We start from the raw sequence: 13,802 nt of genomic DNA, 5'->3' as shown, positions 1-13,802 counted from the left end.
CTCGTTGTCCTCTCCCTGTTCAGTTATGTTGTTTTTATTGGGAGAGATTGTACACAGCAGGAACACCTCCCCCCCCCCACTGTATTCAGACACAAATTATCGTATGTCCGACGATGCCACCGGATAATTATTTACTTGCCACGACGAAGTTGAGAGAAAAAATTGTCTCCTCTCTTATTTCCCCTCCGACGGCACTTTTTATGCTCCAACTGGGGCTTTCAGTGTGGTATGTATTTATGTGTGTGTATGCCAACAAGAAATGTCGTGCTTTGCGCTTCCGCGGAACACCGAGAGGGGGAGACTGAACGGTTGGAGAGAGACCGGATTGCAACCCCCGGTTGTTTTTATGATGTGGGTGACGGAAAATTATGATTTACTCCAGGAACACCGGTGTTATTGGGTGATGCGACACAGGATTATTTCCGGGCACTTTTTTTACAAAGCTTTATATTTTAATTGAATTGGTGGGAACGATGAAAGGTCGACGTGTTGAATTTTCACAATTGGTTAGGGCCTTTAGGAGGAATTGTCTATCTCTTTTTCGACACGAATCTTTGTCTTTCATTGATTTATTCTTGAGGGATTTTGTTTATGAGGTGTTCATGGGTGATTATCACAGGTTTCGCGATAGAAAATGCCACGTTTGGGTTTAGTTGAGTTCGATACTATTACGATGTTTTTTTTTGTTCAAGAGACAGGTGACCCCGAGTGTCTCAGTATAGTCTCTCGGGATTAGCTTCACTAACACACTTATTTATGGTTATATTCGTTCTCTTTTGATCGTATTACTCAAAAAATTGATTGACGTTGATGAGCGTCTTTATATATTTTACCTTTGAAACAGTCAGGAAAAATAAACAAAATGGCGACGATTTTAATCGCCCTCCGTCGACACGATTTTGCCCCCGGACAAGCTCTCTTTAATACGGCTTTTCTGTCTCTGTTGAATCCACTTCGCCTCTGTTTGCACGGTTGCAACTTATTTCGAGGAGGAGGAATTTAGATGGACACTAGATGGGTAGTGTCGTGGGTCAGGAATCTCCGAGAATATAGGAAGTCTAGGTTCGAGCTTTGTGGTCTATGCTTGATCAGCGCGCGCTATCAACTCGGATAATACAGGAATCTTTATTATGGGCCGAGCATTTTTTTGTTTCCAATTTTCAATCAAAAATACCTCAATATTGTTAATACACGGTAAAAAGAGATAGAATATCCAAACAAAAGGGAATAGAAAATAGAATTTTGTAGTAGATGTGTAATATTTTTTTTGGGTGCACATTGCAGACGTGTCCAATTGGATTGGACATGGAAACATATCTTGTGTCCCATTTCTTGGAAAATTAATTTGAAAATTCGATAATGGAGTCTCTTTATTTCAGTAGAAACATTCTACATTTGTTATTCATGATGATGCAACATAGAAAACTCATAAATACGACATTCTATTGAAAAGTTTGTGCAGTACTGCTTTAAGTTCCTAAAATATAAACATTGTATTTTATCACTGTGTTTGGTGTATTTACGAGGTCAATTATTGGTTTATATTTGGCTAATTAAAGGACCTTCGACGTAATTTCAAGTACCCACAATTTTCCTCCATTACTTCATGTGTTATAGATCAAATTTTAGGTATCACAGTAGACAACAGTGCATTCATAGAAAAAAAATTCACGTGTACCAATAAGTCAGAGATACAGTCTTATACTTGATGTACATTTAGCACTTTTTGTGAGTCTTTTCTGGTATTACGGTTATACGATAATAATTTCCATGAAATATTTTTTTTATCAATCAAACGATTAAGATATCAACAATTTTGAATCTAGAGATTAAATATATTGGCATCGATCAGAAGCACTTCATAGCGACAATTTCTTAATTCTTTTCCATTTTCCAGTAAGGCATGTAGTAAGGCATATCCTCTTACGTCGCCTCGATATTGGCCGATTCTTTTTATCCATATATTTGTTTTTATCTTTGGAGAACTGCGCATTTTTCAATATTTCATTTAACAACAGAGTGATGAAACTTGCTGAATTCGGTAATTTTACAGCTAATTTCCTTAAAAAATATTTCGAGATTGGAGGGAGATAACATAAATGTTATGTGGAACTTAAGTTGATGAGAATATCTTGAATGCTTTATCTCTAGTTTACTGATTGATATTGTTGGAAACTTCAAATTTTATTTTACTTTATTATCGTTCTTTGCCATGCTGTTATCTGGTTATTTAAGGATAGAATATTGTTGGGAAGCCCCGGTAAAACGGTATAACATATTAATGCGCAGTTGAATAAATAAAATAACGTGGAATATTTTTAATGTACAATATGAAAACAAAATTACATTGACTCAATTAATTTCTTTTATATTCCATCAAATCTTGCCACGCAGAATTACATTTAGTTAATTTTTACATTTAATTAATTTCGTTAACATTTTCGTAAATATTTATCACACTATTTTAATTATTCCCCAAATTCATTGTGTAGGCAATTGTTATTAGAATAATCTTGGGGAAGATACCCCCTGAAAGGGAGAACTTCCCCACAATTAATTTGATAATTTTTGCGGTCCTCACTTGATGATAAAAAAATACATAACTTTTTATCCCTTCTACATTTCGAAATATTTTTTTCATATAGCTCGTTTCAACGAAAATTGGTTTATCTTGCATCAACACTCTGTTACTCAATGCATATCCAAAGTTATAAGATTCACGATCTGTTATGGAGAAGCAGCCCGCCTCGAAATATCGAGAAACCTTTAGAATATTCTCATCAGTGAATTCGACGAGATTTTGATAATATTTATCATTGAGTAATATTCGATAACACGGAGAATAACTGAGTTTAATGAGGATAGTCCCGTCAATAAACATGTACTTATCTTGCTCAGCAAAACAATCATAAATTACCCCTGCGCATTTGATTTACATTCCATGTATTGTCTATTATACATCAATATTTTGTCTATTTCATTACCTCCCATCCGTCTAGCAGTAGTTTTAGGAACTTCTCGCATTGCGATTTCAGTATCCAAGGAATAATTTTTGTAATGGAAAATCAGAATATAATTTTGATTACATTCACTCTTGTGCAGAAATAAAACGATGAAATGTGAGTTTACTATCACCACAGGTATCAAAAATTTTCTCAGAATTTCGAAGATGCCTGAGGGAATCGTCTTAATTTTTTTAGAAATTTATTTTTCCTATAGAAGACATTTTCCGGAGGATTTCTCACAGAAAATAATCTTGTCTACAAGCACCTTTTTTTCTATAATGTTTAATGTTTTATATTGCGTTAGAACATCTTCCTGTAAGATTTCCTTAACACGATCTCATGAAAATTTTTATTCATCACGAATCACAAGCAAACTTATTAATTTAAAAATTATGACGTTAGCAAAAATATCGGAATTAAATTCTAGCAATGAAAAGGGTAGTCACTTGGAACTTAATATTATATTACAGCTTAGAGAGTGCAAAATACTGTTGGACGTGTCTTCTCGGTGGTTTTTTAAATACATCATTGATAACCATCACTCATTACGAGAGACAGAGTAGGTCCACAGAATAATTTACCGTCATAAAAATCACAAAATCAAATTGTTCAGAAATCAATTCTGGAGAACCGTAATTTTCATTATCAAATTCTTATTGTCCCGAATTTTAAAGTGTTGAAGATACCCCGTATTATATTCTGATTACAGTATTCCCTAGTAATGAATTGTCCTATCTAATAAAATCTATTAAAAAATCCAAAGCTCTTCACTTTAATTACTCTATAAAAAATCGAGAAATATTGATAAAATGAACGTTCATCAGTGAAGTTTTGTTATTCACACAATAAATGTGAATTATTCTTTCGACTAGATCAATTGAAGCCCAGCATTTCTCCCATTAGTTTAATTACTATTCTCATTCTTGCCACATAAAGCAGGTTTAGGTAAAAAGAAAAAAAAACATTTTCAAAAATTCAATGGATTGAGGTTTGCATGAATTTACGAGATCTTTTTTAATTCTCTTGATGATGGACTATTCCCAGGCTGCAGCAACCTGCTTCATTTTGAGTTTAATATTTTACTTGTCAAATCAATATACTTGGATAGAAACTTTTTCTAGTGAACGTTTCTAGAAAAAATCGCAGTATTAAAAACAGAGAATTTATATTTCATGTTTCAATAAAAGTAACAGAAAAACAAATAGGAAGTCGATGAAAAAAAAATTATGCAAAACCTCAATTTCCGTGCCCAACTGGCCTGAATAATTGAAGGAGTATTTTCCATAGAATGGATGTCAAAATTTGATTACTGCAGTGCGCAAACTTTTGATGAGCTATATGAGTCACCCATGGCAATTGCACGTCGTTTAATTCCCTCAAGGTACACGTCTCGATTAAACAGTCCAGCAGCTAGAGGTATTCTGTAAAAAAATAAGACAAATGAGAAATGAGTGGGTCTGGCTATAAAGCAAACTATTTAATTTCCCATCAACATTATTTATGAAGAGATAATGAAGGGATTAAACTCACGTATCGATTCCAGGCCTTACGGTGGTCTTGAATACCCCCCAAACTGGTTTATGATCGGACGTGCAAATACTAGGTACCGAGTCATACACCAAACACTCGATACTGCCATCTTTATGGGAGTTTGAAGTATCATGACTCACTCGTCTCATATAGCCCCGAGTATGTCCCTTTCCCTTGAATAAAATACGATCTGTGTATGCTGGTGCACGTTGCTTGGAGCTTGAATCGAATGTCTGTGTGCCAGGATCGTATTTGTAGGTCGGTGGAAATGTTATTGGTGCCTCCTCGAAGCCACGTAATACCGCGCCCTCGTTTAATGTCATACGTAGTTGATCTTTACTGAGATTTACAGGAGTTGTTTGCGGAAAACATGCGTCTGACACCCACTGGATTACCTCCTCACGGGGTTGAGCTAGACGGAAGTTCAAGTCTCCACACCAAAAGACGCAATCGAAGTTCTGTGTCACATCTGCAATTGTTGGGAGAGATTTTTTTCCACATGTCAAAATCTTTTCTTCACAGATTAACGAAATGATTTCTAACAATTTAATATGAAGATCCAAACTCAAATTTAAATTGAAAAATAATAAATTTATGAGTCAATGATAAATTGATCCACCACAAATATCCTAAATGGTGTACCATATCAGCACTTCTGATAACAAACGATCGAAAACTACTGTGAACCATACAGCGGTTTTTCTAAATGTAAAATGGAAATTTGCAAAATACAATTAATAAATAAGTAAATATACACTTATTTTGCTTGTTAACCATCTACTGTATCGCATGCTGCTCTCACCTTTACTTTTGCTATGCTTGGTCGGTAATTCCTTGGGTAAATCAAGATTCCGGACGATCTTCTTGATATCATGCACTCTCTCCTTGACCTTGTCCTGATGTGCCGTGAGATGAGCAGTAACGAAGAGAAAACTAGTGCCAAAGATGATGAGTGCGAGTGCCACGGCTCCTTTAGTTCTGAAAGCCGTCCCAGGTCTAGTGGAAAAGCTGTCCTCCTCGGGTACTGAGCAGAACCAGACAAGATCCCTACGTAAAAACAGGGCTAGGTGGAGTGTTCCAAGACTTGTACTGGTTAACAATACGTGGGAGGGGCCCAGGGTTTCTTGGAGTGCTGCCTCCCATTCTGATCTCTCCGAGCAGGACTCTTGAGTTCCAATGGCCAGGATATCGGGAATCGTTTGGATTTCGGAGGGTAGCATGAAGTCGTTCAATTCTTTTGGGGGACTTTGACCATTCATGTTCCATGTGCCCACGAAAATCTTGATTTCACGATTTGGCAGGACTTTTTCTAGCTCCAGGGGGCCCAGGAGAGAGTTAGCGGCGACACGACCATGCAAGAAATTCCTGTAGTGATTTTGCGACATTAGAAAACCCATAAAATACATAGAAGCATTTAAAAAACATTGTCGTGATTTATTCATTATTCTCATTCTAGCAAAAATGGTGGCTAAAAAATTTTTATGTGATATAGAACATTTTAACTGTGAATAATAATGGAATTTCTCTTGAACAACTGCTACAGAACCTAATTTGTTAGAATTACCTTTCCCGAGCTTTCTGGGTGGGAATTAAATTGAGAACTTGTGCAGCTAGTAAAGCTTGCTTAGCCAGACTGTCCATTGATGCAGCCCCCTCATGGTGCAACAAACGATCTTTCTTCCTAGCAATGGCATCGTGAGACGTTGATCTCGGTTTTAATCGGATTGGTACACTCTTTACGGACTCCGGACTGGAATGTTCTAACGAAGTTGATGGCGAATTTACGACGATATTATCTACTGATCTTCTGTGCAATAACTTGTGCTTCATCTGCATAGAAATGTTCGGGGAGGCTGAATCTGAAGACGACTGTTCTCCTGGATATAACAAGAGAGGAACGAAATTTATGGCAAGTCATTCATAAAGAATTTTATGTTATTTCAATGAATATCAGTAAGTTGATACTCATGAAGTCTTGTGAGGAAGAGAGTATACAAATCAAACATTCAATTAGTGAATTAATTTACCGCAGCCTTCGCGCAGGAATAGAAATAATGGTGTGACATAACACCAGTTATTAAGGCACTTGATTCCAATTGACCCGGTTATGGTAATTCATGAGTAAAAATATCCTAGAGAGTTCGGAAATGTAATAGAACAAGACGATAGGGAATGTTTTGGTGAAAGTTATAAGGAATACGGCTATAGCCGCCGATCTTCAGGCATAAATCACTAGTCCCGGTGAACAACAGACGACATCTCCTACCAGGTTTTTCCTAAAACCAGATAATATTTCTGAATGCGAAGCATTATGAATATTTAAGTACAATGACACCCGAAAAATATTCAAAAATCGTTTCATGGGAAAACTATTACCCATATTTAGAAGTCACCATGTACCACGAATTGGTTTTTAAAAACATGGTAAAAACCGGTTTCTCTTAAGATAAAAAAATCGAGTTAAGGGGACTGGTAACCACAACGTGGCCTATGCCTTCCACACTAAAAGTCTGCAGTTTATTGTTTATTATCGTTTAAGGTGTGTATTATAGCTATTTAACTTTTTTCAATAGCTGGAGAATATTGCAGACAATTGAAAGAAAAAATCGCCCTCCTATAGCTAAACATGAGAAAACTACTCATTTCTTAGAAGTGCTGCATTTCCATTTGTCATTGAAGAATATATCACCGAGAATGATTATTCAATTACATGTTCTGAGCGCTTGCATCCAATCAACCTCCACTCCCCTATTGTCCACAAATCTTTTTTTCGTGAATCCCCCAACTGGCCCTTTCGAAAGCTCAGGGTATCGCACCCTCGCTTGCGCGACCGATGGTGTGGCTTGGTGTGTTGGTGGTCCAGATGATTTTGGGTGTGATATTGATTTCCGTTGAGATGTTTCTGATGACTTGCTAGCATGCTCTTGTCTGATGAGTGGCTGATGACTGTCTATATCTCTGAAGTGAGATGAGTGAGCATGTTATACAGCTCCTGACACGTTCTATATTTTCACTCACTCTTACACCTGTGAGCTCTGTGTGGAACCATGCAATTGAAGCAAAGCCCGTTCTCCTCCAAGAAGAATTTCATCTTCATATCTTTTGTGAATTTTTTTCATTGTCAAGTAAATTTATTCCTTCAAATTAAAATATCAAGGGAACGGGTGCGACAAAGAAAGCCTGGACGTTCACGAGCAACTGAATCCTAAGAAATTTCCATGAAAAAACTTCAAACGTAACTTTGCAGATCATCGTAAGACCCTATGCAATATCTCCATCAAAGAACTCTTTCATGTCATTCCACACTATTATTAAATATTGCGATGCAGCCACACCAACGTCACTGCATCCATCAATTCTAGACCCTCGTTAGTCATCTTTATTTAGCCAGCAGTTGTTGCCCATCACACCTTCATCATTGTCAAGAAGCATTAATCGACCATATTTTTACATTCCGGTGCTGCCGCACCTCTATAAAAATTACCGCATATCCAATCTGATAACACGCACGTATAAAATGATAAAAAAAAGCAATGACTATAAAAATTCTGATGGATCAAGGTGCGGTATTCAGGGTCACGCAGCACGTTTCACCAATTCGAAAAAACGGGACACAAATTTGACAAATGTCCTCACACTAGATTCACACCTTGTTGGTAGAGAATTTTTCTCAAAGGGGTAGATAACTTTGGGAGACAGTCAAATATTTGTCAATAACTTTTCCGTACCGCTCAATTTGCTCTGAGAAAAAAATAATTACCGAAATTTCGTTATCGCCGTTCTATTCTGTGATACGGGAAGTTCATGGTAGAATTCAGTAGTATAGTGGTAAACCAAGATAAGTTGGTTTATCTTTCGGTCGTTTTTGGGAAATATTTCCAAGTGTGTATAAACGAGATACTGAAAGTTTTGTGTGGGCATTTGTTGTAGCACTCAATTAGATCTACCAAAAAGGATAGAATAAAAAGTACTTATGTCCTCCAGGTTCCAAGGTACTTATTGACAACTGGTCCATAATCGAAACTGACTCGCGGTATAGAATAAAAACATTATCAAAACGAGGTGTAGTCAGTAGAAGAAATCCTTTGACATCAAAATACCAAAGCAAAAAGAATTGAATGCAAGAACTCTGGAATGCTTCTAAAACCCCTGATTTCTGGACATCTGTGTCACATTGTTTGTATCCATTAAATGTTGATTAATCCAAAATTCAAAGCATAGTTACGCACGAGTAATATTAGTGACAGATGAAATAATTAGCATTGTATTTCATCATTTAACGAATATTCAATGGATATCATTAAATTTATCTGGAAATTGATCTGTTGACCTGAAAATGTTCTATCAAACGCGCTAGATTTCTCTACAAAGTTATGCAGCACGTGAATACCTTTCTTGCATGAATCCCCAGCACTATGATAATGAATATAACTGTATTTCTCATCCTGCGGATTGTAGTGTTGTCTTTCCATCTCCAGGAAGAAATAAGTTATGTATTTGCCAGTTGTAAAATAAAGATCCTTGATGTTAATCTCCTCCTCACTCTCCGACTCATCCTCCGAATGTATTGATTCTGTTGTATCCGACTCGTCGCTGTCCGAAATATGTCCCTGACCCAAGTGTTTTTTCTCTTTTGTTATCAATTTATTACTAGCTTTTATTTCCACTCCCGATGGGGCTATCATCTCCACAAAATCTCCAGTAGAAATTCCCTTCGAGTTCTGCATTTTCACTGACGTCTCCAGAAACGCTTTCTTCGACTCCAAATGCCGATCAGAACTACTTTGCGCGAGTGTGGGTGTGTCATTCCTATTGGATAACCTCAAATTATCCGTATCACTTGGTTTACCGTCTATAAACGGTATATTTTCACCATTATCCTGAGAATTATTTCTCCCATGTTGGGAGCTTTGCAACTGTTTTCCCGTTTGGTGAATGTTTGACGTGGGATACGCCGTGCAAACAGCTGTTTCAACTTTGTTTACTTTAGTCCTGTCGGCGATTGTTGGTTTAAACGGGGAGCCACATGGTGTTGCCCCCTTGGACGCCGATTTGCTGGGTGAAATGTCATCATCACTCTCCGAGGACACCGAGTCATCACGACTTTTACTGCGCCTCCTGGCTCCGAAGGCTCTTGACACTTTGTAGAAAAATGATTTTTTCTTGTGCTTTCGTTTTGGACTTTTTTCCGACATTGCAATTATTAATTTAGCCGATAATTGGCGTTTGACAGTTTACTATGTAGATGTTGTAATAAGGCCGATTGTTATCGAACTTGAACGGCCCGCGTTGAACCACCGACTGAGCGATGAACACTCTCAATCTTCAAGTGCGTGTTCAGGCGGAGTGAGGAGACACCCACACACTGATCGATTATCCTAGTGTTGTAGTGTATGCATCGCCTTGTATTATTTGTCAGGAAATTCTATTCCATCTGATTTAGCACGTGTCGGTGGCCTTGATTTTTCCATCGCGTCTCTGGAATTTTGCAGAATTTGCGTGATTTAATCGCGGCTTCGAAATAGATTGCATAGCTGAGTGGTATTTGCTTTTGTTAGTTTTCGTGGTCAGTAAATACTTTTGATTGATTGATTTATCGGCTTCAATTTGATGATCCAATTATATCTTGGGGGTCAGTCAAGTATTGGGTAAGCCATTTTTCTGCCAATTTTTCAGCCCCCGCCTTTGTTGGTAGCATGAGAATTTTAATAGCATTCGAAATAATTGAAAAAACTGCTCAATTGAATTTTTTTTAACACGAGGAAAAAGGCAATTCCTCAAGGACTTAAATTGTCCAGTCTATCAACAGATGCACGTGCGCCATATGACAGACATGCGACTGTCAGTGGCATTCATATCTGTCAAATGAAACTATTTTTAATAATAATTTATCACATACAATAGTTGATTTTTCTTTCATCATTTCTCTTCGTCATGGCCACTGTTACGTCTATTATATTCCCATATTAGCTTCAGAAATTTTTTTACAGAATTTCTTTTTATGCAGGTGTTCCATAACACGTCGAACTCACTAAGAAATTCCCTGTGATCATCATTTTTTGGTCATATGACACGGTCTCAAAAACTGCATTTTCACTCAATGTCAATTCCGTTGCTGCAGAATAAATGACGTTTCCGATGAAGGACACAAAAAAATTGACTCTATTAGTTTCAATTGAATTGTTGAATTGTTTTTGCTATTTTTGTAATGAAAACAAAGAGTTGCATCAATTTTCGTGTGAATATCTAGAGTTGTAAATTTTTCCGCCACGAAGATCCAATTTGCCCTGACGCTGTTTGAAACCCGAGCCGAAGGTGAGATGCCTGAACGATGCCTGAATTTTATATACATTGCAGATATTATTAAGACACTAGAGACAGTTTGAATGGAATGACAATATCGTTGGATCTTAAATGGGGATTAAGAGGTTTAGGCATCTGTTCGTCTCGAATGCAGATAAAATTTAATTTTATTCAGACGGTCGTAGGGGCCTGACCAATAACAATTAATGAAGAAGTCGTATGATTAAATGAAGATTTTGAAGTAAAAAAATGATAAAATGTAAAAAAAAGTTGAAATAACATTTATAACCGAGACCCTGAATGCTCATTGGGTATTGTATAGAAGGCTCAGTGTTGATACCGCTGCAGATATCAATAAATAGACTATTCAAAGATAGAGAACAAAAACATGTAACAATAGATAAATAGGATGTCTGTTATGCGATGCCTGCACTAGCATGTGCGAGGAAATAGACAATGTTACGTTACTAAACAATAGTGAGTGGAAATAATCATCTATGCGTATCATTGGATAACGTTATCTAATTAAAAGTAGTGAACAAATCCATAGATACAGGACATCTGCTTTATTCAGTCTTAGTCTGTATGAAGAATTATATGCGGTTTAACTTCTTGCCTTGAATCCCGAAGGTTGTAGACAAGTGGAGTAAAAAAAGAAACTTTAGCTTTTTCTTCTTTCTTATTTTCTTGTTAGTTCAACTTTCTATAAAAAAAAAACGCAACTATGCAGCCAGGCAAGCAGATACCTAACATTTGAATTCATGTTTGGAAGTCAGATAACTTTTCATTTTATTGAGACGATTTCTGCATTTTGCAGAAAAATTTTTTATTGTGTCGCCTAATTTTTTTAGGTCCTTCGATGAAGTGATTTTAATGGACTGAGGTAGTCATTACTAACATGTATATTCCAATGTGAAATAGCTGATAACATTGGAAAAGAAAATATCCCACGTCAGCATTCTTCAATCCTCCTCTCTCGTCCTCCTATGCTTATGCAATTCTTATATGGCGCCTTTATGCATTCATGATTATACGGCGTGATCGCATCTTAAAAAACTAAAAATAGAGAGCAATAGATGGGGAAGATCCAGGGACGAAAAAGATCAAACATTTCACAGCATCAACTTGAGACTTTTCAACATTTCAATTTTAAACATTTCAAGATCTCCAATTGAAATTATGGGTCTTGAAATAAAGCTTGTTTTTTTCGAATGATGTAGCAATAAATCTCACTGATAATCAGGATGATCAATAATAATAGTTGGTAATCAATTCCTAGCAAACAGTCATATGTTCCTGGAAATCAAAATGTCAGTATGTTTCTCGGTGTGGGAAGTCTATTCGATCAGTTTCTCAACTGATTTTATTGGAGAATTGGGAGAGTGTGGGGTTGTATGGACACTTTATTATTTTAATTAATTTAAATTGCTAGTGACAATTAAAACTGTTGAATATCTTTATCGAGTAAGTACGGCTATCAAAAAAATTGAATGGATTATTGAAAGTCATTGAATTATTATCAGAGTGCATGTAAAAAAGTTGACTGCAGAAAAAAAACAGATGTTCATCTCGTTTAACAACATCATTGAACAAGAAACAGCATTGAAGCCCACCCCAAAAGTATTTTTGAACCCAAATTAACTCGTGCACTCACCATCAGTGTAGGCACTCTTCCGATGGTCCTTCCCCGTCGTATTACTTCTCCTGACTCCGCACTCATGACAACACTTGCTACTCCTCATTTTGACCACCGGCACCTGTTCATTCCTCTCGATTACAGCACTAGCCCGGCAATTTCCATTGATCGATGCTATTTCCGATTTAACCGATGCACGACTTAACGTCGGTGACAGCCTGGTTGCACTCATGCTCTGTGGGGGTGTTCTACTCCTTTCGGTCATAGCACAGCAAAGGGATAATTTGGTGCTCGTGTGCGAGGCTTGAGAGTTTTCAATTTTCGAAGTGTCATGAGACTCCGAATCCTTGTACGATACCTCCATACAGCCAACCCTTGTTTTTTTATTCATTAAAATTTGACAAAGGGATTTCTTCTTCTGCTTGAGACGAGGAGAGATTTCAGTTTTCGATACCCCACCGGGATCACTGTGCTCCATAATTGGAATTTATTTTATTTTTCATTAACTAATTCATTCATTCCTCTCATCTAGCTAATACTAAAATAGGTTTAAAATATCAATATTGATTTTCATTAGATTTTCAATTCCAGAGGATTATTTTGGTCTATTGGGGGTATTTTGGCTTCCCACCCCGTCAACAACTCTTGGACTAGATTAATTATTAAGCACCGGATTAACAGAATTCATGGATTTCTCCTATTACTTTTTTCCAGTCAATTCTCTTTGATGTTATGAGTATCGAAGGTTCAGGCCGCAGACTAGAGGGTCACATAACCCATTATCCACAATTGACATTCAACTTGGATTTTTTAATTACTTTTGTCCTAATTTATTAATTTATTTGGTTTGATTAGATGTTAGGTCGTCATTAATGTCGAGTGGACTAGACTCACTCACTGTTTCGCGATTAACATTAATTCACATTCTGTTAATTATTCATTTATCACTTATTTGGAAATTATTTGGGATGGCCTTGAGTCTGGTGACAGAGTATTAACGCCCTCACTCTCACCCCAGCCTCCATCTTTTCCCCCGGATTTCAGTGGAATTAGGGAAAATATTGTTATTTAAAGAATCACAATGATTTCAACACATCGGTCATTGTCACCCGCATTTGAAGGAGTGGATAAGGGTGATTCGGGTCGTGGACACAGTTCGCCATTGGTATCAAGCTACTGCGCACGTGGTACTGCGCATTTCGATAAAAAAATATTCAATTATGTGAGAAATAAGACAATAGGTAAAACGTCGATGTCAGGTTGAAACTTGTAGGTTTATTGTTGAAGGGAGTTATGGGGGCATTCTAGGTGTCGCGGGGGGCAGTATG

General features: G+C 37.0%; 1 protein-coding gene across 2 annotated transcripts; it reads right to left on the bottom strand.

Annotated features, from left to right (window-relative positions):
• Positions 1-70: 70 nt before the first annotated feature.
• Positions 71-13,645, bottom strand: LOC135159760 (inositol polyphosphate 5-phosphatase E). 2 transcript variants are annotated; one of them, XM_064115781.1, is made up of 5 exons: positions 12,493-13,645; positions 6,100-6,412; positions 5,338-5,900; positions 4,536-5,004; positions 71-4,426 (listed from the first exon to the last, which is right to left on the bottom strand). In XM_064115781.1, exons 1-5 carry the CDS (start codon positions 12,950-12,952, stop codon positions 4,312-4,314), a joined length of 1,920 nt encoding a protein of 639 aa, XP_063971851.1. In that variant the 5' UTR covers positions 12,953-13,645; the 3' UTR covers positions 71-4,311. The 2 variants fall into 2 exon arrangements, with proteins under 2 accessions (XP_063971851.1, XP_063971850.1); XM_064115780.1 differs by lacking the exon at positions 12,493-13,645 and adding an exon at positions 8,926-9,860.
• Positions 13,646-13,802: the final 157 nt, after the last annotated feature.

Source organism: Diachasmimorpha longicaudata, chromosome 2 (genome assembly GCF_034640455.1).
Source record: "Diachasmimorpha longicaudata isolate KC_UGA_2023 chromosome 2, iyDiaLong2, whole genome shotgun sequence".
NCBI lineage: Eukaryota > Metazoa > Arthropoda > Insecta > Hymenoptera > Braconidae > Diachasmimorpha > Diachasmimorpha longicaudata.
Note: the sequence above shows the minus strand (reverse complement) of the source record. Positions and strands in the feature narration are given on the sequence as shown.